The sequence below is a fragment of the Rhamphochromis sp. 'chilingali' genome (assembly GCF_963969265.1).
Source record: "Rhamphochromis sp. 'chilingali' genome assembly, chromosome: 19".
NCBI classification, from domain to species: domain Eukaryota; kingdom Metazoa; phylum Chordata; class Actinopteri; order Cichliformes; family Cichlidae; genus Rhamphochromis; species Rhamphochromis sp. 'chilingali'.
In genome coordinates this window covers 24,937,872-24,958,897 of record NC_137946.1, presented here as the reverse complement: position 1 = coordinate 24,958,897, position 21,026 = coordinate 24,937,872, and the positions used below count along the sequence as shown (strand labels likewise).

Here is a 21,026-nt window from a genome sequence, read left to right as displayed (position 1 = left end):
TCACCAAACAAGCGAGAGTAAAGGCTCAAAAAACGACTTTATTTTTCAGATTATTATCCTGAAACCGAGCCATGAAGCAGTTTTAATGCTCACCAAGCATCACTTCCCACCACTGATGAATAATATACAAAGAACTGCTATTAAATAATTAACATTAGCAGTCTGAACAAATACGAAGCACCTTAACAGACTGGAAACAAGTTTATTTTCTTAGCAACATTGTTTTCTTGGGATCTTTCATAAAGATGATGGTTGGTGTGGTGTTCCTACATAAATGTGACTAAAAACATCTTATTAATGAAACCAGGTCTTATACTTAAAGACATATTGTGGATAGTTCACTGCAGCATTGTGCTGGTTTGATGGTATAAAAATCATTGGACATATATATGTGTGTGTGTGTGTGTGTGCGTGTGTGCGCGTGCGTGCGTGCGTGCGTGGGAGGGGGGGGGGAGGGGGGTCAAAAATGCAAACAAACAAAATGCAACTAAAGTTGGACACATTACAAAAAATCTTGACTAAAATATTCTTCAACAACTTGGATGAAACTGTGGAGATGAGGAATGGAAGCTCCTCCGGTGTGCCTCGGTTCATCCTCTACAGCACTTTGTACCGGCCTTTGCTCGTCGGCTGGTAGGAGTTTTGCTGGGGGGGGAAAAAAGAAAGAAACGGGAAATAAAATTAAACATTTTCGGCATAAAGTCACTGCATAATAAGAGTGGATGACATGTTTTAACATGTGTGAGCAAAAAGATACTTACTAATCGGATGAGCTCTTCCTTGATTAGCCGTGTAATTTCTGTTTTGGCTTTCTGCACAGCCAGTTCATTTGCACCTACAACACAAATAACATGTTAATATTCAGTATAGGCTGCTCTGTTAAGGAAACTGGACACCCCATTAGGAAATTCATTGCCTTCGAGGTAATTAAAAAAAAAAAAAATACCAAAAGGGAGGGAGGAGTTGTATTTTGCAAGAGGCACTTTTAACAGCATGATTTAAGCCAACAAAAGCTTTTTTTCCTTCTTTAAAACTTGAAAAGTCAAGATTATCTGCTCCGTGTGATAACTAGTTTATAAACTTCCTGCGTTGTGCTGTTCTCAAGTTATCATGTTCATTGTTCATGTTCACTGAACCTTAGAGTTCAGCAATTGTACAGCTGCCCTAAAAATATCTTGTTATATCAGGTGTCAGGACTTTAAAAAAAAAAAAAAGGACAGACGTTCTTTGACACATACTCTCAATAGCCAGGTAGATCTTGCGCTCTCCTTCCTTGGGCTCTTTGCCTGGAGGGAAGTACGTTCCTCTGATGGTGATGGCAGCTTCAGAGTATTCACCGATCCTCTGCAAAGCTTCTTTAGATGTCACCTTCCACCTGGCAGTCTGTGGGAAGGAAGAAAAGGAAGATTTTATAAGCCCTTTTTTGTCTGCTTTATGTTCAGAGGAAGAAACAAAATACTTTGGGATTCTTGATTGTTAATCAGTCGTGACAAAAAACACAAAACGCTCAGTTTAAGCATCTGTCATCTAAAAGATAAGCCCCTCTCCCGGACAAAAAGCATTTGTATTGAGCATAAACATTTTGCCAAAAATTAGAACAGCTTAGCTTTTTTAATCAGAGATTAAAAGAAAGTTATTTTCTTAGTAGCTTAAAGAAGTCGAGGATTTTAATGTCAAGTATTTTTAATAGATGGATTTGCTTAATTTTCCACTCAAATTTGCATATGTTAGACTTTACATCATGATGCACCAACTACATGCAAGAGGTGGATTTTAAAGGAGTATAACAGGAATGACTACTAGGCCCTCAGGTCTCCAGCTGTCTGCATCCGTGTTCGCAATGGAGAATAATCAAGACTTACGTGTAAGCAAATCAGGAACACACATTCACAGATGTTTTAAAAAAAAGTACAAATGGCTTTCCAACTTTAAATCTGAAATTGCATTGCTAAAAAAAGCGACAGTGTAAGTCTTACATAAACACTTAGAGAAACAACGTCTATGCTAGAAAAACTTGAACGCGTTTCACTTGAAACCACAACCAGGAGATGGGTTTGGTGTGGTGTGAAAATCACTAAAAAGAAAGCAAAGAAAACACTCAAAGACGTGTAAAGTGGAACTTCTGGTATGTATGGGTAGAATGCCTGCAGACTAAAAAGTGAGCAGACTCTAAAATGGGAATCATCTCTCAGTTTTATAGGGGTTTTAGCAACGTTCACTCAACACAACGTATAAAAAGCAAGATGAGAGAAGAAGGAGGTCTTACAATAATGCAAAAAGAATGACAGGATATCTGTGCATTTGGCAGGAAAAATAACTTTTGAAGGAATTTTGCTGGATTTTTGTTATTGCTCCCCACATGAAAGTACACTTTAATAATAGTAAATCTGGGTGTTGGAGGAATTGTGGCTCCCAAACTGCAGAGCATTATGTCTGCTGGGAATGTCAACACATGCAAAACTACTGGATGGAAACAGACAGGGTGTGACAGGGTGGATCGTCAACACTCACATATGACCTTATGTCTGGATAACTTTCCACCAAAGGAATCAATAAATAATCATATTGATGATGTTGTTTTATCGCCTTATGATGTATTATGATCCTTAGATTTCCCCATTACGCATTCGTTATTTATATACAAATGTATGGCTAACCAGGTAGCTGCAGGTTAGTCTTACATGTCTGTAAATTTGTTGAAAAGTTTTAAATAATAATAGTTTTGGGGTTTTTTTCTTTCTTTTTTTTTTAAAGTGGGCTTGAAAAACAAAGGGAGCAATAGTAGAGCTCCGTTTAACAGGAAGTAGTCAGGAAAAAAAATGCAAAAGCAAAAGTTTGTTTTATGTTTTGATTTGTCTTCTATTTGGTCTTTTACTCATTTTTAAGTCCTTACACGGCCTTGCCCCACACGACATCTGAGCTGTTTTATTTCCCAGTTGCTCAAATCAGCAGACCAGCTGCTCCTGGATGTGCCGAGGACACAGTGGAGGCTCGGGAGAACAGGGATTTGCCATGGCGGCTCCCAAACTGAGGAATTCTTTGCTGTTAAAAAGACAGGCCTCTTCACTACCAGTTTGCGCTTATGACCCACCTCTTCATCTTGGCTTTTCCCAAGTGTGAGATGTTGATTTTACGTTTTGATTTTAAATTTTTACTCGTGTTTAATTCTGTCTTGATGCTTTTATTTTACATTGTAATTTTAATTCTATTTATTTTATTCTAACATATCTTTATTTTTGTATCCTGAGGTTTTATCAGTGGTTGCTGTTTTTTAAAGTGCTTTAAAGGAAGTTGGCTTGGCTTATCAGCAGCACGGGCTAAGCTAACAATCCAACAACAGCACAAACAGAAATAAGCTAGCATGCAGACAGTTGATCCCCATATTTTTGACACAGACCCCTGGTGACAATACACAGCAACAACATCCAGATTCATGATTCCTTCCCTATGCTGTTTTGGAGAAATGACTTAGTCGAGTTAAACTACTGAAACCCAGCGGCTGTGAAAAGAAAACCTGAGTCCAAAAAACAAAGAGCAAAAATAAAACTGATCCTTGCTGAATATTTCAGTACAGCCCTGCGCTGTGTGCCGCTGACCTGAGGGAAGTCGTTGATCTCCAGCTCCTCTTCATATCTCCTGACTGTCTCAGCCTGCTCAGCCGCCTGCCGCTCCTCCTCCAGCTTCTCCACCGGGGTGTAGTTGAGCTTTGCATTGATCTTTTCTGCCAGCTGCTCTGCGATGGTTTTGGCTGACACTGAGGGGGTCATGATGGTGCCGCCCCGCAGGATGGCGTTGGTTGCCTGCTGCATTACATCCTGTAGACACAGAGTAATTGTAATTGTCACAATGCAAACAAAGTTTTAATTACTAGCTGAGGTCCTAGGATTTTTGTGGGTACTAAGTATTGGACACAATAAAAATTAAACCTAAGTGGTTAGTCTGAAAAATCACAAGTCCAGCAATCTCAGCTGTGTCATGAATACGTGCACAACCGTCCACTTCACGGTGGCACTGGAGTCTTGACGTACCTGAGCCTCAGCGCCCAGGTTCTTCTGAGCGTTGATCTTGAGCGCCAGCCTTTTGGCCATTTCCAATTTCTGGATGTTACCAGCAGACGTAGGCCCGAGTCCTGGCAAACCTCCGGGGGCAGCCGCTGTGGCGGCAACAGCTCCAGCTGGACCAGCAGCCGTGCCCGGAGCAGACAGATCCTTCACCCTCTTCTTGGAATTAAACATACTTTCGATTTGCTCCTCAATCTAAGAAGGAATAACAGTTAAACATGTTTAATAATAATAGAACTGCAATTAGAGGACAAAAAAAAACTTGAAGCCAAGCAGCTTAGCAGAGGTAAGTAAATAATTTAAATAAAAAAAATTTAAATCTCCATTATTTAAAAGTTACTCACATCCAGGGCTCCGTCCTCATCGTCAGAGTCCTGCAAACCGAGAGCAGCTTTCTGCAGCTTCTTCCTCTCATTGGCCAGAGCATGCTCAGTCTCATCAAACTTGAAGCCTTTTCCTGAGAAACCACTGCTGGTCTTAATGGTCTTACCCTCCTGCACAGAGCAAAGGGAGGAAAGAAAGAAGCTTTCAAGTTTGTCACATTGTTCTTCTAGATCCTTTTCAATCTGCTTACTAACTGAGACACCAAAGATCAAATTTTATCCCAATTAATGTTAAGCATTTACAATATAAGAAAACAATAAACAAATGAAATACGAAGTATAGAAGCAACAAACTAGCACCATGTAACTGCAAAGAAAGCATAAAAATGAACATGATATTTAAGCTGATGCATTACATGTGCAGAAAGACGTTGCTAATACCTTCAGAAACTTCAACATACGTTTCTGCCTGGCAGTAAGTACTGCTAAAATATACGATTGCCTACTGCGGGTCTTTATCTTACCGCTTTTTGTTGGTCTTTGAAAGAGGCCCAAAGCTGCTCCAGTTCTGGTGGGACCGGAGAGCCCGACAGCTCCAGAGCTTTAATGATATCGCCAGCATAGCGAACCTGATCCTCCGTGATGAACGTGTAGGCGTATCCCTGAGAAGCAAATGTGTACAGATTTAAACATGATTACCACCAAAAACAAAACACCCCAAATGTCAACACAAATTTCCTAGTTTTTGATGTCTAAAATTAAATGAGCTCCCTTTAAAGGGGCTGACCTTGTTGCCTGCTCTGCCCGTGCGCCCGGCCCTGTGAACGTAGTCCTCGTAGTGGTTGGGACAGTTGTAGTTGACCACCAAGATCAGCTGCTTCACATCAAGGCCTCTGGCTGCCACAGAGGTGGCGACCATCAGACGACACGCTCCATTCTTAAAATCGTTGATGATGCTGTCTCTGTCGTACTGATCGATTCCTTGGAGACACAGAATTACTAATTTGTAGTAAATGTGGCCATAACAGAACAGAAACCTAAAAATATAACTGACAGATATAAAACTGACTGATTGTATATTCACATTAGGAGGACAAAAAAAATATATGAATTCATGTGGTTTGATGAGACTTTTTAATATTCCTGGTCGTTGTTTAAACAGACCAGATCATCCCAAATACCTGAAATTGAAAAGTGATTGACAATCTGCTAGCCAATGAAGATTCAATATGATGAAAAAAAAAAAAAAAAAAAAAAAAAAAAAAACTAATGAGGCTTCTAAATGAGACTTGAGAAACCAGAGGGTGATGTCACAGTAGCTTTGTTATTCATCATATGGCTGTCAAAGTCAAAGTGTGGCTCACTACCTCCATGTAAAGACATGCAGGGGTACGAGGCTTTCATCAAGTCTTTGAGCAGTCCGTCTGCGTGCTCCTGTTTGTCCACAAAGATGATAACAGATCCTTTTTCCTGGTAGTGACCCAGAATCTCCAGCAGCTTCAGGAATTTCTTGTCCTCATCGATTACTAGCTGCAGAAATAAAAACAGATACTTTTTAAAAAAGGGGGGGAATTAAAACTGAACTAGTAAGCAGAGAAACTGAAAGGGAAAGTTACTGTTTAGTGAGATGTAACATAAATGGCTTACCACGTGTTGCTCCACATCAGAGCAGACGACACTGCGGCCTCCCACCTGGATCTCCAGGGGCTTTGACAGGATCCTGCGAGCCAGCGCCTCCATGGCTCTGGGGAAAGTTGCTGAGAACATGACCGTCTGACGGTCTGGACGCACGTTGTCAACGATACGCATCACCTGGTGTGTGAATCAGAGGGGGAAAAAAATATATCTGAGAATTTTTGTCACTGAACATTTTCTTTTGCAGGTTCAAAGTTGATTTGTCCTGGCTTTATAAAACATTATTGTGACAACCGTTCCTCAAGTGCTAAACATTATACACTAAAAATGCTTCATTTGATGCTACTGATGCATGAAAAGCTGTATGTTAATGTATGATCCCCCACCTGTGGCTCGAAGCCCATGTCAAACATCCTGTCTGCCTCATCCAGGACCACATATGTGACTCTGCGGAGGTTGGTTACCCGACCTACACATTAAGGAAGACGGGCATAAGGAAATCAGTTAAATATGAACAACGCCAAGGCTTAACAGGCATCCTGCCTTCTTCACATCACATGAAACTAGTCTAACAAAACACAGAAAAGCTTTTTCCATGATACAACTACTTGATACAACTGGACAATAAATCAAGGCATCCTAATTTCAGCACATTTTTCAAGTGGCCAGAGTTTTATTGCATTGGTATTTTAGGCTGTTCATTTCTTTGCTCGTCTTGCGTACCATCTCAGGGGCAACTGGGACCTGTAAAACATATAATACAAGAGATGGAGCCACATCAAGCACTATCTGAGCGAGCGCCTTTTCACCTACAAGGGAAACATATTACAGATTACCTCGCATGTGTGGAAGCAACAAGAAACCCCTTCTATCATACTAACTGCTACACACATGTAATAGCTACTTTCTAAGTACACTAATAGTGTTTTTTTCACATTTCTATGCAAAGGCTCAGTGCTGCGCAGGACTCTACAATCATATTTACTCCCAGAAGCAGCACATTAAGTCAAAATAACCTGACATGATGCAAAACTCTGATATAATACAGTGCATACCGCTGACCACCTTACATCCATGTTATGATACACTTATCAAACATTACGATTGTTTCCTGCTTTAAGTCAGAGGAACCGTGGAGGCAGCACCAGGTCCACCTACCTGTACTTGGCCTGAGCTTCGGGAATAACACATCAGTCTTGTAGATATGAGTGATCCCAAAGGTGGTCAAATAATGCCAACAGTTTAGTAAGTAGTACTGATTTGGTTCATTATGTACTGTATCATACTGTTTAATCCATGCAAAGCAACAAGAAAAGGCATCAAATGAGCAGATTTGCATTTATGTCCTATAAGGATAGAGAAGCGACACGACCAAGAGTGATGAACTCACCGCTGTTGGCCCCCAACATGTCAATCATTCTTCCTGGTGTGCACACGATGATCTCAGCTCCTCTCTTCAGCTCAGCGATCTATAATACAGAAGGCAGCGTTAAGGAAAAACACACATTTTCTTTCTGTTACAGGAGTTTTGAGGGAGGAACAATGTCCAGAATTTAAACACTTATAATACCAACACAAACACAATAAAGTGATTATGGTGCACGAGGAGCGTATACAATAATGAGCAACTTGAATTTGGAAGTTTCTGCTACTGGGTCTCAAATCGGTGTTTCCTCCAAACCTTTTCAAAATTCTTCAAATTATTTTACAATATATTTTTTAAGAAGTCTCAGCCATGCATGTTTTTGTTTAAATATATACAAGAATTGCAAAATAGTCTAGAAGACCAATTTTAGGTAGGTATTTTATGCCGTTATTTGATAGTATAAAAGGTAGACACAGCCACAACGTCGTCACCTGCTGTTTGGTGACGTTCAGTTTGACATCACCACCTTGGTGTTTTGAAATTAGATGTGAAAAGTGAGACTCAAACTGAGGATATCACCACCTGGTAAACAGCCTGGATAATCCAAGTCGTTAGCCAGTGAACATAACCTGGATATTCCTCCTTTCTGACTACGAATGGCCATCATTTAGACTCAAGTCTTCAGGAAAGTGCTTACAGGTAACAGAGTAAAGGAAACCAAGGTCTGTTATAGCACAGACTCTACTACTTAAAATCTTCTTGCAATTGGAGGAATCACCCCCTTGCTGCCCATAAAAAGAAGCAGGTTTAATCTTCTACTCCACCTCAAAGTTAAAGTAGAATTTATTTATGGTTCAGCAGGGAGAGCTCGCTCACAATATGCTGGAAGTCCAGGGATGGCCCATCTACGGTCTACCTGCACAGAGCTTTTTGTCAATTGAGGCAGCGAACAAATAAGTGCTACAGCCGGTCTGTGGGCCACTCTTCTTGTGCTGTTGATATACAGTATTTTTTGACATGCACTACTGGCATTTTGGAGGACTGCATGGAAGTGTTTTGCAGTGGGTGAAAACCCTTCTCTCCACTCACTGTCCACACAGAAACATGTACATGGATGGAACAAGCGGAACCACAATTTGCTCTGAAGCCTGTGTTATACTGTCAATGTTGACAGTAGTCCTGTAAGCAGTTATTATAGCAGCAGTTGTTCTTTTGTTGTTGTTTGTTTTTTTAAAAACAACCTATTGTAGTTTCCCACACTATTACATCAACATCAGCCTGAATCATTAATGCAAGGCAGGATGGATCCATGCTTTCAAGTCGTCTATACCAAAATCTAACCCTACCATCCAATATATAAATCCATTTTTGGCTCTACTGAAAAGCATGAGCTGCTATTTCAGATGGACACCATAGGTCTATTAAACCTCTAAAATGATGTAGTTGTGCTACAGCGCACACTTACCTGTTCACTGATGCCCGTGCCTCCATAAACACACACCACCCTGAGTCCCAGCGGTTTAGAGAATTTCTTACACTCCTTTGTGATCTGCAGAGCCAGCTCTCTGGTTGGAGTCATAATTACAGCTGTGTAAAAGGGAGGAAAAACAGGATAATTGGATTGTTGTCGTTAGGAAAAAAAAAAGGAAGAAAAGAAAAAAAACTTGACCATTTGATCTTCATCTGACCTACAGTTGGATTCTGAACCCGGACTATGAAAAGCAAAGGAATCAGACAGGATTCATATGTTTTTATTTAAATGTGATCAAAAGATGAGTTTATTTATATTTTAGCGAGAAGCCCAAAGGAAAAATAAAAGTTCCTGTTGCTTACAGATTGGGCCCTCAGATTCCTCCAGGGGTCTCTGGTCCATGATGTGTCGGAACATGGGCAGCAGGAAAGCTATGGTTTTCCCGCTGCCGGTCTTAGCAATACCAATGAGGTCTCGGCCCGACATGATGGCAGGGATGGCCTGGGCCTGGATGGGTGTGGGTTTCTCATAACCGTGCCTTTAAAAGAAAACCATGAGCATCTTGTCAGAAAGAGTCATATGCAATCCCAATATATTAATTATATATTTGTGGCTAGTCTTGAGTGAATATGAATGGTCATATTTATTGGCTTATTAATGGATTTTATATAAAGAGAAAAGACTGCTCACTGCACAATGATTTTCAAACATGCACACACAGAGACACACTCACTTCTTCAGGGCGTTCAGGATCTTCATCGACACTCCACACTGCACCCATGTCTTGATGGGTTTGGGACAGCCTTTCCCTTTCACCGTGATGCCTTCCAGTTCCAGCCTGTACGCATTCACTTCTGTATTTATTTAAAATAAAGTAAATAAACAAATTGAATAAAGAGATTTTAAACAGGTAATTAAGCATGAAAAAGACAAGTCGTTTATCATAGAACAGATATGGTTTTCTCACTGACCTTCTGTAGTCATCTTGGCCAGCTCAGGCACCTCCACGTAGAAGTTTTTGCGGTACGATTCATACTGGATCTTTGTGTGGTCAACAGGCTCCAGGATCTTCCTTTGTTTGGTCTGGAAGCCTGTCAGAGCCGTCTGGAGATCAACCTCTTCCTCCTCTGATGAGTACTGTCAAACACATGAGCATCATTTTAGATTGTTAAAAGATGAGCCCATCAGCAGAAAGCAGATTAATTACTGAGGATCTCTGTTTCATTCATATCAGCTTCTCGGGCAGCGAGAGAAGAGGTTTAACCTTTATTATATAATCAAAGCAAGCATTAAAATCTCACCTCCATGGCATCCTGGTCATTCTCCATCAGCTCTCCCTTCTTTTTGTGCGTGTGAGGTCCTTTCTTGGTTTTAACGACTGTCACCACTTTGGTCACAGTCATTGCACCTTTCTGCAGAAGAAGAGAAGACACGCATATTCATCAGCAGAAGAACAAACATCCATAAAGGCAGCATCTGGTCTGACACTAGTAGATGATAAACCCAAAGCCACACGCTTCCAGTGATGAACACCTAAAGACAAAATGATAGCAACTACACAAACATCAGGAAAATGTTGACAAACTTCAATTGCATTTGAACATTTTTTCTAAGATTTTTAGTTCAGGTGTGTTTTTAGAGCTGATCCTAATGACTTTGGGGAGGGTTGGGCAATAAGGATAACACTGCAAAATGCGGGATTTTGTCCTCACCTTATCATTTCCTTTCATGGCTCCAATGTTGAACTTCTTCACTTCCTGTTTCACCTCCTCCATGTAGGCATCCAGGGGATCTATATCATCCTCCTCTGTCTGCTGCTCCATGGGAGTCTCCTTGTCCTTATCGTCATCACCCTCTTTCTTACCATCCTTTAACTCCTCTTGCCTTTCCCCTTTCCCGTCCGCCTCCTCGTCATCATCTCCCTCCATTACAGCAGAACCGTCCTCGTCATCGTCTGAAATGAAGAGTTAATTAAGATGCTGGGCAAAGATAAACCTATAGCAAGTATTGGTCAGTTAGCTGATAAAATTAAAGCAAATAAAGGGTGACTGATTGGTTTATCACACAGATAAAGTTTTGTTAGACACAGTTTAAACAATTTAAACTACTCATGAAGTCCAAAGTAAAAATTCAACAGTGTTTCCTCCAGTTACTTCCTCACCATCATCGTCCTCCAGGCTCCATTTCTTGCCCTGCTTCATCTCCTCCAGTTCTTTCTTGATCTCTCCGATGTTTTCGATGGCCTTCTTCCTCTGCTCTTCCCTCCACTTCTCCACCCGCTCCTTCCTCTTCCTCATCTCCTCCTCCAGTTTGTTCTGGTCAAAGTCTTGCTGCATGAAAACAAAGGAAAAGCACAAATATTTTACTTCTCGTTATGTTCTTTACTTACTTGCTTATTATTTCAAACAAAGAGGCACTTTAAAGTTCTTTCTATGGGCAAAGAAAAACATGAAGAAAGGACAATGGCATTCAAGCTAGCAGAAATAAACATATCAACCAACTTACATCCTCAACCTTTTCATCTTCTTTCTCCTCTTTAATCTTTTTCTTTTCAGCTATTGGCTCCAGGGTGTCCTTCTCTTTGCTTTTAGCCCTGCAAGGGAAAAAGAAAATAAGACAAAGTGTAATAGATGGGATTATGGAATTGCTCAGATTAAGCAAACCATCCATCCAATTTCCAAGGTCTTCTATACCGTTCACCACTTCTAGAGGACAGTTTAATCTTTATAAAAATGGAAAGCTCCATATATTATATGGTGTTTTTTTTAACTGTCACCAAGCTCTGAAAATATGCCTCACATCCTGGCTGCTGATAGCATCTTTACATGACTCTGCGTGCCAGCAAAAGAACACAGTGGAAGTACAGAGTAGAAGACTCTGTGTGTTTTCAATTTCACAGATGGGAATTTAAAGCCTCACTTTTCATCCTTTTTACTGCTCTTGCTGGGGCTACCAGAGCGGGACCTCCGGGCTCGGCTTCTGCTGCCCGACCGCCTCCTGTCTCGGCTTCTCGACCTCCTCCTCTCCCTGCTCCTGGAGCGCCTGGAAGCCAAAGGCAAACATATCACATGTAAAAGGACAAATCAACAGGGAGACAACAGTTTTGTCAGTTTCAGCTTTTTAAGTGTGCAGATGCGCATCTGAAAGGAAACCTCACAATAGCTTAATCATGATAAAACTGTATCATAAAAAAGTGCACGAGAGTTTTCATTGTCTCGATTCAAAACGATTCTTCGCCATCACTGTGATTTTTATCCACTGTCCTACTGGATTTGCAAAATTCAACACATGTGAAAGTTTTAGTTCAAAAGAATTTTCAAATCAATGGATGCAATTCTACTGAAATTAAAGATAATTACCAGACAGAGCAACAGCAGTAAACAGTTTTGTTAAAAACTAAATTTGGCTTCTGTTCATCACCGTATAGCTTGGACATATAGCCTGTTGTTTTTTCCCCCCATTAAAGCAGGCTATTGTCTGATGATGTTTATCAAAGAGTTTTTGGTGGACTCTGTTGTCCTAATGTCTCTGAAGGAAGAAAAAAAAATTGAGAATGTGCCCCTCTCCAAGCAGACAATTGACCTTTTCTCATTGGCTCTGGACAAGAACTGTAATGTTTGCGAGTCAAGTTACTCATCTTTGCAAGTGGGAAAACAAAAGAGTGTGAGATTAGCGAGTGCCCCAGGAGTGATTTATTAACAGAATACCTGCATGCTGAAGCTGAAATGGGACAACAGGCAGGCTACAACCAAAACAATGTCAGACTTTTGAAACAGATGCAAGATAAAGTGACTGAAATGAACCCAGAACTGCAATTGGTATTGTTGCGTCGTATTATAGGTCAGGAAGTGTTGTGCAAGTCTGCAAGAGATGGTCATTCTGCCTGCATATGGTTGGAAAGTCAGTATTGTTACATCGGATCAAAAGAGTGACCAAAAACTTCAATTTGTGTTCAGGCTGTAAACACCAGAAGACTTCAGTCCACTTCAAAATGTATTTATTTACGTGTACACTTAAACTTAAGTTCAAACCACCACACACCTGGCTCGTTTTCTGTCTCTGGAGCGCGACCTGCGGCGATCCCGGCTCCGTGACCTCTCCCTCCGGCTCCGCTCGTCTTTCTTGGAGCGCTTGTCCGGGGAGCGACTCTTTGATCGGCTACCCGACCGTCCCCGAGATGCGGAACGTTTCCGGTAATGCCTGTTGATTAAAAAACACATGATATGAGAGATTAGCTCTTGGTTAACGTGCATAAACATCAGTACGCTTTTAGCCAGCATGCTAACGCTAATCTAAAATCGCTTCCTCAAACAGAAGTTAGTCACACTCGATTCACCAGCACCAGACTAACCGTAAAAGTCCAGACATACCTCGACTCACGTCCCATCTCGAACCCACGCAGATAAGTCTCGCAAAAAAAGTGAAATTAGTTCTCAAAAAATAAACGAGTCTTGCGCGTCGAGTGGATGTTTGTGTGTTTGAACTCGCACGTAAAAAAAGTGCGACTCTACAACTCCTGAACTCCACGGGTAAAAGGTTGCTGCGCCACCAAGTGGTGGGAGGTCAGAATACCCCAGCCTTATCACAGGCTGTGTCGCAGGGCTTTTCATTTGTGAGCGGTTCCCGAACTTTATGAAGATGATTTCATTTTCATTTATTTCACCTTATTCATCTCTATCTTTCGTGGAACTGAAACATTTTAAAATGCTCTCATTCTTAAATATAAGATGTATTAATTGGAGGATCAGTGGTTTATTGGTTCCACCACAGAGTTATAAATTAAAAACCTATTTATCTTTCTTGTTATCTTCCACATTTTAAAGCTGAGACTTACATGAGAGATCGCACTGGATTTGAAAAGAAAATATATAAAAAAAAAATCCTCCAATGGCAGCTTTTTGTCACTACTGGGGTGAATCTAAATGCAAAATGTTCAACGTAGCAAATATTTGCCAGAAGATTGGTTAAATTTCAATATGAACCATGAATAGTAAAGTAAAAGAAGAGTAGTAACCGTAAAGACAAGACGTATAACAGCAGATCAAATGATTCCAATAAGTTTTACTCAAAGATAACCCAAGTAAATACAAAATGCAGTTTTGAAATGACTTCATGTATTTAGGGAAAAAAATCTAACCAAACTTACCAGGCCCCTATTAAATACTACACCATTACAACCAGAGGAGCGTGAGCTGTTGAAGGCAGAATGGATCCATGCTTTCATGTTGTTAACATCAAATTCTGACCTTACACTTTCAATTGTGCAAGAGTTTGTTGGTTTGATTCCAGCTACAGACACAAATACCCTTTAGGGTTACATCCTGTCTAAAACGCTGCCAAACCAAACATGCTTGACCATGCTTACATGGCTATACAGGCATTTAGTTACTGCCCTGTGATTGGCTGATTAGATTAGATACATATTTTTAATAACCTAAATTTAGTCATTTCAGTTCCCTTGGTCTTTCAAATTAAGGCTTTTTCAAAGTTTGGCTCAATAACTGACTGCCAAAAAAAAAAAAAAAGAAGAGGTGAGTCACACAAGTAGTATTTATTTGGTATGAATTGTTCGGTTGCTCATTCATCTTTTGGAGCAGAGACTGTTTACATCACATCAACACTACATTTGTTACTCACGTTCAAATATGTAAGATACCGCAAGAGCCATTAAAAACAGTATCTGCAAATTTACCTTATCAAAAAACAATCAAGTAGGTCAGACAAGTTGTGGGATAAATTACACCAAGTCATTCACATGGAAAAAATATTCACATTCATAAATTAATCAGGTTAAAATTACAAATATGAAACAAGGACAGCACAGAAGTAGAGAGAGCATACTGTATATTTATGCAAGTATGTATGAGAGAGGCTTGAACAAAGCAAAGCAGGATATGTCACCAGAATTACTCAACACAAATAAGCATACGAAGTCCCACTGCCTCACACAAAACTGCAGTGACAGCACTTTCTAGTAAAACCCCCCAAAACACTCTCAGCGTGTATAAAGTTCACCGCGGTTTTAAGCTCACCGAGCTTAATAAAGTACACAAAACATACAAGGGCTAAACTCTTCATCAGACGTAAACAAAGAAGGAAATTGTTTGTAACGTAAGTGGACCCTTCCCAAAGATCAGAGAAAATGTGATTTTTAAAGCAGTGCTATGAGGAAAAGAAAATCCCTCAGAAATGGGAAGGTCCTCAACACTCGACTATCTTTAAAATCTCTAACTGAAGGTTGGAGGGCCATCTATGTAAAAGTTTGTTTTGTAGAAAAATCAAAGAAGCTCACAGTTTGAGGCAATCCAGAAATTCTGTCATTCTTCCTCATTCCATTTATACCAGAGTAGTTTTGTTCTTCCCGGCCTCTTCTACCTCTAAGATCTCGGTCTTTTTAAGCCAGCTCATTCTGATGGACAGAAATGTTTGATACGGCTCTTTCTACAACAGATTATTAGTGTGGTTAAACGATGTCTAACTGCTGGCCTCTTTCTCTCCTTCTTATTATTTGTTTTAAATAGGCTGTGCAGCAGTGTCGGAGGTCATCCGAACCTCTCCACTCAGAGAGAAGCAACGTAACTGTGAGATCTCTGAGATTAATCACAGTATTCACAAAAAAGCTGAATTAATAAACCTGAGAATAAAAGTCAGAAAGCAAATTTCTGAATCTCAGGGCGAGTATTTTTCCAACGCTGCTCGAGTTAAACGTTTCTCACACTTTTGTTTGCGGGAGATTTTTCTACTGGGCTGCTATGCTACGATCTGTGACACAGCTGTCACGTCTCTATCTCGTCTACAGCTCTGGTGTGGACACTGCAATCAGCAGGGGTGTTTATGTACCGTATGAGAAAGAACAGAAAACTGCTGCTTCTGTCAATGTCATTCATACTGTCAATTGTAACGGATCAAGAAACTTCTCCAATCTTTCCTTGCAAGGTTGTACCAACGTCACTTTCACAATGTACAAATGAAGCACTTCAACCTAAAAGGCCAGCAGTGTTCTGCGTTTGATTTGAGTGGCATGAACTGAAAGTGAGTTGACCCTGTGCGATGCCCTAAGTTGACAAAAAGATTACCGTACTATAGTGTTGTAGACTAGCTACCTCCAAAATTCTCCAGCAGTTTTCATCGGTTTGACAGCAGATTTTGGTTTTACAGAAGAGTTAGAACCCTGCTGAGGAATCTGGCTGAAAATATGACACCCTGCTCAGACTAACCTCAACTTTGGAGGTTATTACTCCGCAGAATGACTCACAGGCTTGGCGATAATTCAAAGCGTTCTGACTCAACATCTTGTTCAGCAAACAATTGTTCCTATCAGGTGTCAGATTTTGAATTATGACCCAGCCTTTGAGGAGTCTCCAGTGTTTCCCCTTCATAAGTTAAATGCAATCTGTGGCTGCCCACTGGGATGTCAGACTGATGACTGTACAGTAATCCAATCTTCGGCGTGATACTTCCCATTTTCCGTACTAATAAATATCCTTCGGCGCAATAAATGGCAGTACATTCTTTACACACAGGTAACACAGGTTTCACAGCTTCTGTTCAGAGAAATATTAACCTGGAAGTCTGTAACAAACACCGAACTTTGTGGTTGGGCGTAGCTTTAGCGTTAGTGAAATCCCGAAGAGCTCAAATGACGAGCACTCGTCCAGCTGGCGTGTGCGGGCCTGATCATAAGGCAGCAGGGGTTCACCTCCAGACTGTCAATGATAAACAAGCACCTAAGGGTGCAAATGAGCATGCCTATGTTGCTATGAGAGATGGGAGGGGACAGCAAAAAAGGAGGGGTGGGGGTTTACAGAGGTCCTTGTAACCTATCAGGGAGTCTCTGAGCCAATGAAGAGCAGTATCTCATGCGAGAGGATGAAGGTGAAGAAGTAGACACAGAGGTCAGCGAAGACGTCACCCATCCTCCTGTAGGTGTCCATGGAGCGATTGATGACCTCGGCAGGGATGCCGGACAGTAACAGGGCAGCAGTTAGCACAGTGGTCTGGGTCTTCTTCTCTACCTGCAGAAACAGGAGAACCCAAAGCACATTATATGCAAATATATGTGCTTACTTCTCATTATTAATCAATCTATTTTTGCACTAAATAAATCAAGATTAAAATGTTCAAAAACTAAAACTCTATTAGAAATTTGTGCCAAAAGTTCCTTCAGTGGCCACTTGAGGCTGGCTCAAAGAGCAAGTCAATCCCCATAGACTCCCATGTTAAAATGTCCAGCTTTGCAGCAGAAAGAAACATGTTTACAACCTGCTTTGGTTGTAAATTAAGTGGAGTCACTGAACTGGACCTCTCCATCTATTCTTCTGGTGATGACTTAACAATCCACCAGCTTTTCCAAATATGATCACTTCTTATTTAAAAACAAGAACAGCAGCTGTTAAAATTAAACCCTGAGCCTTCAAAATGAGTCTAAAACTAGTGGGTGATGTCACGGTGGCTATGTCCATGTTTTAAAATATCACTGGACCCTCTGTGGCATAAATTCAAAATGCTCCTGGAAATATTCCTCACATATTTTGGACCATACTGACATTAAAGCACCACACAGTCGCTGTGGATTTGTTAGCTGAACATCCATTATGCAGATCTCCAATTCCACCACATCATAAATGAGTACAGTGAACTCAACGTCATGCTCATGAAAGCAGTTCAAGAAGATGGGTATACTGTAGTCATAATGGGATGGGCATGGTCGGCAACAGTACACCAAAATCTGACCCTACTATCTGAATGACACAGCAGAAATTCAGACTCATTGGAACAGGCAGCATTTTTCCAAACTTCTATTGTCCAATTTTTGAGACCCTGTATGAGCTGTAGCCTCAGTTTCCCTTTCTTAGCTGACAGAAGAAGCACCCGGTGTGGTCTTCTGCTGCTATAGCCCATCTGCTTCAAGGTTCAGGGTATTTTGCATTTAAAGGTGCTCTTCTGTATACCTTAGTTTTAACAAGTTCTTTGAGTCAAACCCTCAACATGGATTTTTCTCACAGAGAATTGCTGATCATAAGATATTTTCTCTTTTTTCAACCATTCTCTGTAAACCCAAGAGATGATTGTCTGGGGAAATCTTAGTAGATCAGTTTCTGAAATACTCAGACTGCCTAACTGGCACCAGAAACCATGCTATGTTACATTTGAATCATCTTTCATTCCCAGATTTTCTGATGCTCGGTTTCAGCAGGTTGTTTTAATCTGTCTAATTGTTGAACAGGTATTTGTCTTTTCCTTATTAGCAAATAGTTTTTATTGTACTTTGTATGAACTTGGCGTTGGTTGAGAAGATTGTAGCTAAAAAGACTGGGCTGTCAGACAGAGCACAACTACATCGGAACAACTGCAATAGGTCATTGTAGGTCATTGTAGGTCATTGTATTTGATTTTCTATTTATACAGAGAAAAACAAAACTAAAATATTATTCGTAGTACTGTCCGCTCTGCATGCACAATGTGTGCATGCAGAGTGACGAGAGTCTTAAAAAAATAAAAACTCACCTTTGGAAAGTATTTGGACAACCCCATGTAGGCCAGTTCAAGTGTCAAAAATGGAGCAAATATTGACTAAAATAAAACAAGATAAATGTAGCATTAACAAACAAATAAATAAATACATATTTGGTACTGATACTGGCATAAAATGTAAAAATGAACTCCTTACTAGTGCACTAACAAGTCTGTGTTAAAAACCAAAGGCTCACCAGATACTTGCAGACAAAAACCCTGACAAAAACAGCAAGGAGGACGCTGCCGATGAGCCTGAAGACCCTGAAGGGATCAAACTCCTCTGAGTCCGACCTTCCATCCTCGGCCGGCTTTTCATTGGCCAGCTGACCCCGAAGCTTCATGGCATCATCAAAACGAGAAAAGTAGGATGCAGAGAGAAAGCCTGGACGAGGAGAGCCACTGACATCATCTGACGGCCGCTCGCCCCTCGGTCTCCGCCGGACTCCTCCGATATCATCTTCTGAGGATCCTCCGGGTGGCTCACTGGAGAGCTCTGGCAGGGGTGAGCCTCTCCTCTCCGGGGTGGAGCTGTGGGAGTGACTGCCAATCCCTGGAGACGGTCTCGGAGAAGATGAGGCAGTGGACCATGGCTCTAGAGGCAGATGGAACCGGGGTTCTGCAGGACGCCGCGACGCTCCTGACAATGAGAAGACAATAATCAATAATATGACATTAGCTAGTGCTAAAATGATTGGTCACCCCCCCCGTCCCAAAAAACCCCAAATCCAGGTGTGATGTAACTGCAGTTTTAGCTTTAATTCAAAAGGATTTAACAAATTAATTAATTATCTTTATAAACAAATTGCAAGCAGTTTAGATTTTGTACAGGGGACTATGGTTTTACTTCAGTTCAGAGACAGCATAATATGGATAACAGATTGTAGTACCAGTAAGTTTCCATTAAGTTTTTTTTTTTGCTGGGTCTGACGGCGTGAAGACACTGATGAGTTCCAGCTTGTCTGTGTTGTTTAAGTTAAACTGGGAAGTTAATGTCAGCATAATTTTTTGCCTCACAGTGTTCAAGAGCACAGGAGTGAGTGAGAACAGAGAGGTCTGAGCAAACACAATCAGGACTTGTCAAAACTCATAGTATGTTCCACAGAATTGAGAATTTCAACACATTCAAGTCTGGGAAGATTGATTTTGGATATTTAGAGTAAGATAACTTCAGCGAGGGCACTCATGATGATGGAGGAGGACCTGGGCTTGGTAGATATGGCCACACTGAAGAAGAGGGCTTGAAGAAGTCAATTAAGAAGAGAACAGTGACTGATGATGATGGTCGCTTCGATCACTTTTTGAAACATGATAACTATGATGTGTCGCCAAAGAAAGGGAATGACATCATAGACAGTACTGCTGGTGTTGTGCCATAGAGTGATTGTCTGCCACTTCTGATTTTTCTATGCATTTTCAATGTATAATATCTTTGCTTATTGTACCTACATTATAATAAATACAGTCATTTTTGGCCACTTAAAATATCTCAATAATTATTTGTTGCAATTTCAGCCCCCTTTTGGCCATATCTCTCTATTCTTCATGTCAATGACACTTTTTACCCTGATAAATAAAGGATATATAAAAGTCACAGCCAAAAACCAACTGCAGCTTTTACCTTGTCACTCACTCCTGTGCTTTCTGGTTCCAAATGACTAGATATTTGTTACAAGAGATATGCTTGGCATATATGTACTTTTTGTTTTCTTATGTACTGACTACTGCAGCTTCTCTGCAGGTGTCTTAAAGCCTGTGTGCAATAAGACAGGTTGGCTGAGGTACCTTCTATCTACACTGCTGTATTGTTGTGTATTAATTATTCTGTTTATCAGAGCTGAGCAGCCTGTGAGCCACCCTCTGATCTCCACCTGCTAATGCTAACAACATTTAGCATGATTTGAATCCCAAGCTGCTGCCATTTTCCTCTTCTACTTAATATATCTGTAGTGAGCCCGATTATTTACATAGTAAGTTATGGTCCTAAAAGACAGCACTAACGTCCTAACTGCAGCCGCAGGATGAGGCGGGTCTCTGTCACGACAGCGTGTTTCAATAGGAAAGACACGCCCAGGAGAAATTCAGAGGATCGTTTGTTACCGATTACCGTTATTTTCAGGCTCGTTTTTGGTGATTCCCACGATCCTGTTCATCCTGTCCTCTGAATTCATGAGCAGCCTTTTCCTCCGGATCTCCGCTCTTTTCTGTGCCGTCGACATGGAGCCCGTCTTCTCCTCGCTGGCCTCCCCGGACTCCATGTCGATAATTAAGTAAATGACCCTTTAATGCAAACTCAACCCACAGTACATAAAGCTAGTGCTTCAGTAGCTCACGGTACACGACACAGAAGCCTCAGACCACTGAATTAAACGCTTAACACGAAAGAGCGACGAGCCTTAACTGTGGCGCACAGTGATGATGTCAGCACGGCTTTTTTAGATTACGTCAACGATATGCGATGATTGCGACGGTCAATAGTAATAAAATAATAATAATAGTGAAGGGGCCGGATGGGTATATTCTGCAAAAAGGCAAATTTACAACAAAACGGGTCATATATTTAAAAGAAAAAGGTGATATTTAAAACAAATAAAAACAAATGGCAAGTTTACAAGAAAAAGGTAAAAAAAAAAAAAAACTATATAAATTTATGGTAA

General features: G+C 40.8%; 2 protein-coding genes across 2 annotated transcripts; both read right to left on the bottom strand.

The window, feature by feature from the left end:
- Positions 1-18: 18 nt before the first annotated feature.
- On the bottom strand, positions 19-13,375 carry ddx46 (DEAD (Asp-Glu-Ala-Asp) box polypeptide 46). The gene is made up of 23 exons (XM_080866997.1): positions 13,227-13,375; positions 12,898-13,056; positions 11,776-11,898; positions 11,362-11,449; positions 11,018-11,186; positions 10,569-10,810; positions 10,158-10,268; positions 9,828-9,993; positions 9,590-9,710; positions 9,219-9,394; positions 8,851-8,972; positions 7,410-7,488; positions 6,406-6,488; positions 6,032-6,196; positions 5,752-5,914; positions 5,172-5,365; positions 4,909-5,046; positions 4,406-4,555; positions 4,029-4,256; positions 3,597-3,815; positions 1,239-1,383; positions 762-835; positions 19-645 (listed from the first exon to the last, which is right to left on the bottom strand). Exons 1-23 carry the CDS (start codon positions 13,241-13,243, stop codon positions 598-600), a joined length of 3,180 nt encoding a protein of 1,059 aa, XP_080723123.1. The 5' UTR covers positions 13,244-13,375; the 3' UTR covers positions 19-597.
- A 1,019-nt stretch (positions 13,376-14,394) lies between these two features.
- camlg (calcium modulating ligand) lies at positions 14,395-20,787 on the bottom strand. The gene is made up of 4 exons (XM_080866727.1): positions 20,477-20,787; positions 18,567-19,009; positions 18,364-18,429; positions 14,395-16,871 (listed from the first exon to the last, which is right to left on the bottom strand). The coding sequence occupies exons 1-4, from the start codon at positions 20,625-20,627 to the stop codon at positions 16,680-16,682; spliced, it is 852 nt and encodes a 283-aa protein (XP_080722853.1). The 5' UTR covers positions 20,628-20,787; the 3' UTR covers positions 14,395-16,679.
- Between the last annotated feature and the right edge of the window lie 239 nt (positions 20,788-21,026).

Excerpts from the sequence above, each read along its gene's own strand:
- ddx46 (XM_080866997.1), bottom strand. Across the intron at positions 10,811-11,017 it reads GAGCCTGGAGGACGATGATG|ACGATGACGAGGACGGTTCT; the intron begins GTGAGGAAGTAA and ends TCTTCATTTCAG. Across the intron at positions 5,047-5,171 it reads CGGGCAGAGCAGGCAACAAG|GGATACGCCTACACGTTCAT; the intron begins GTCAGCCCCTTT and ends TTTGCTTCTCAG.
- camlg (XM_080866727.1), bottom strand. The coding sequence starts at position 20,627 with ATGGAGTCCGGGGAGGCCAGCGAGGAGAAGACGGGCTCCATGTCGACG. Across the intron at positions 19,010-20,476 it reads AAACGAGCCTGAAAATAACG|GAGCGTCGCGGCGTCCTGCA; the intron begins GTAATCGGTAAC and ends TCTCATTGTCAG. Across the intron at positions 18,430-18,566 it reads TTTTTGTCTGCAAGTATCTG|TCAATATTTGCTCCATTTTT; the intron begins GTGAGCCTTTGG and ends GTTTTATTTTAG.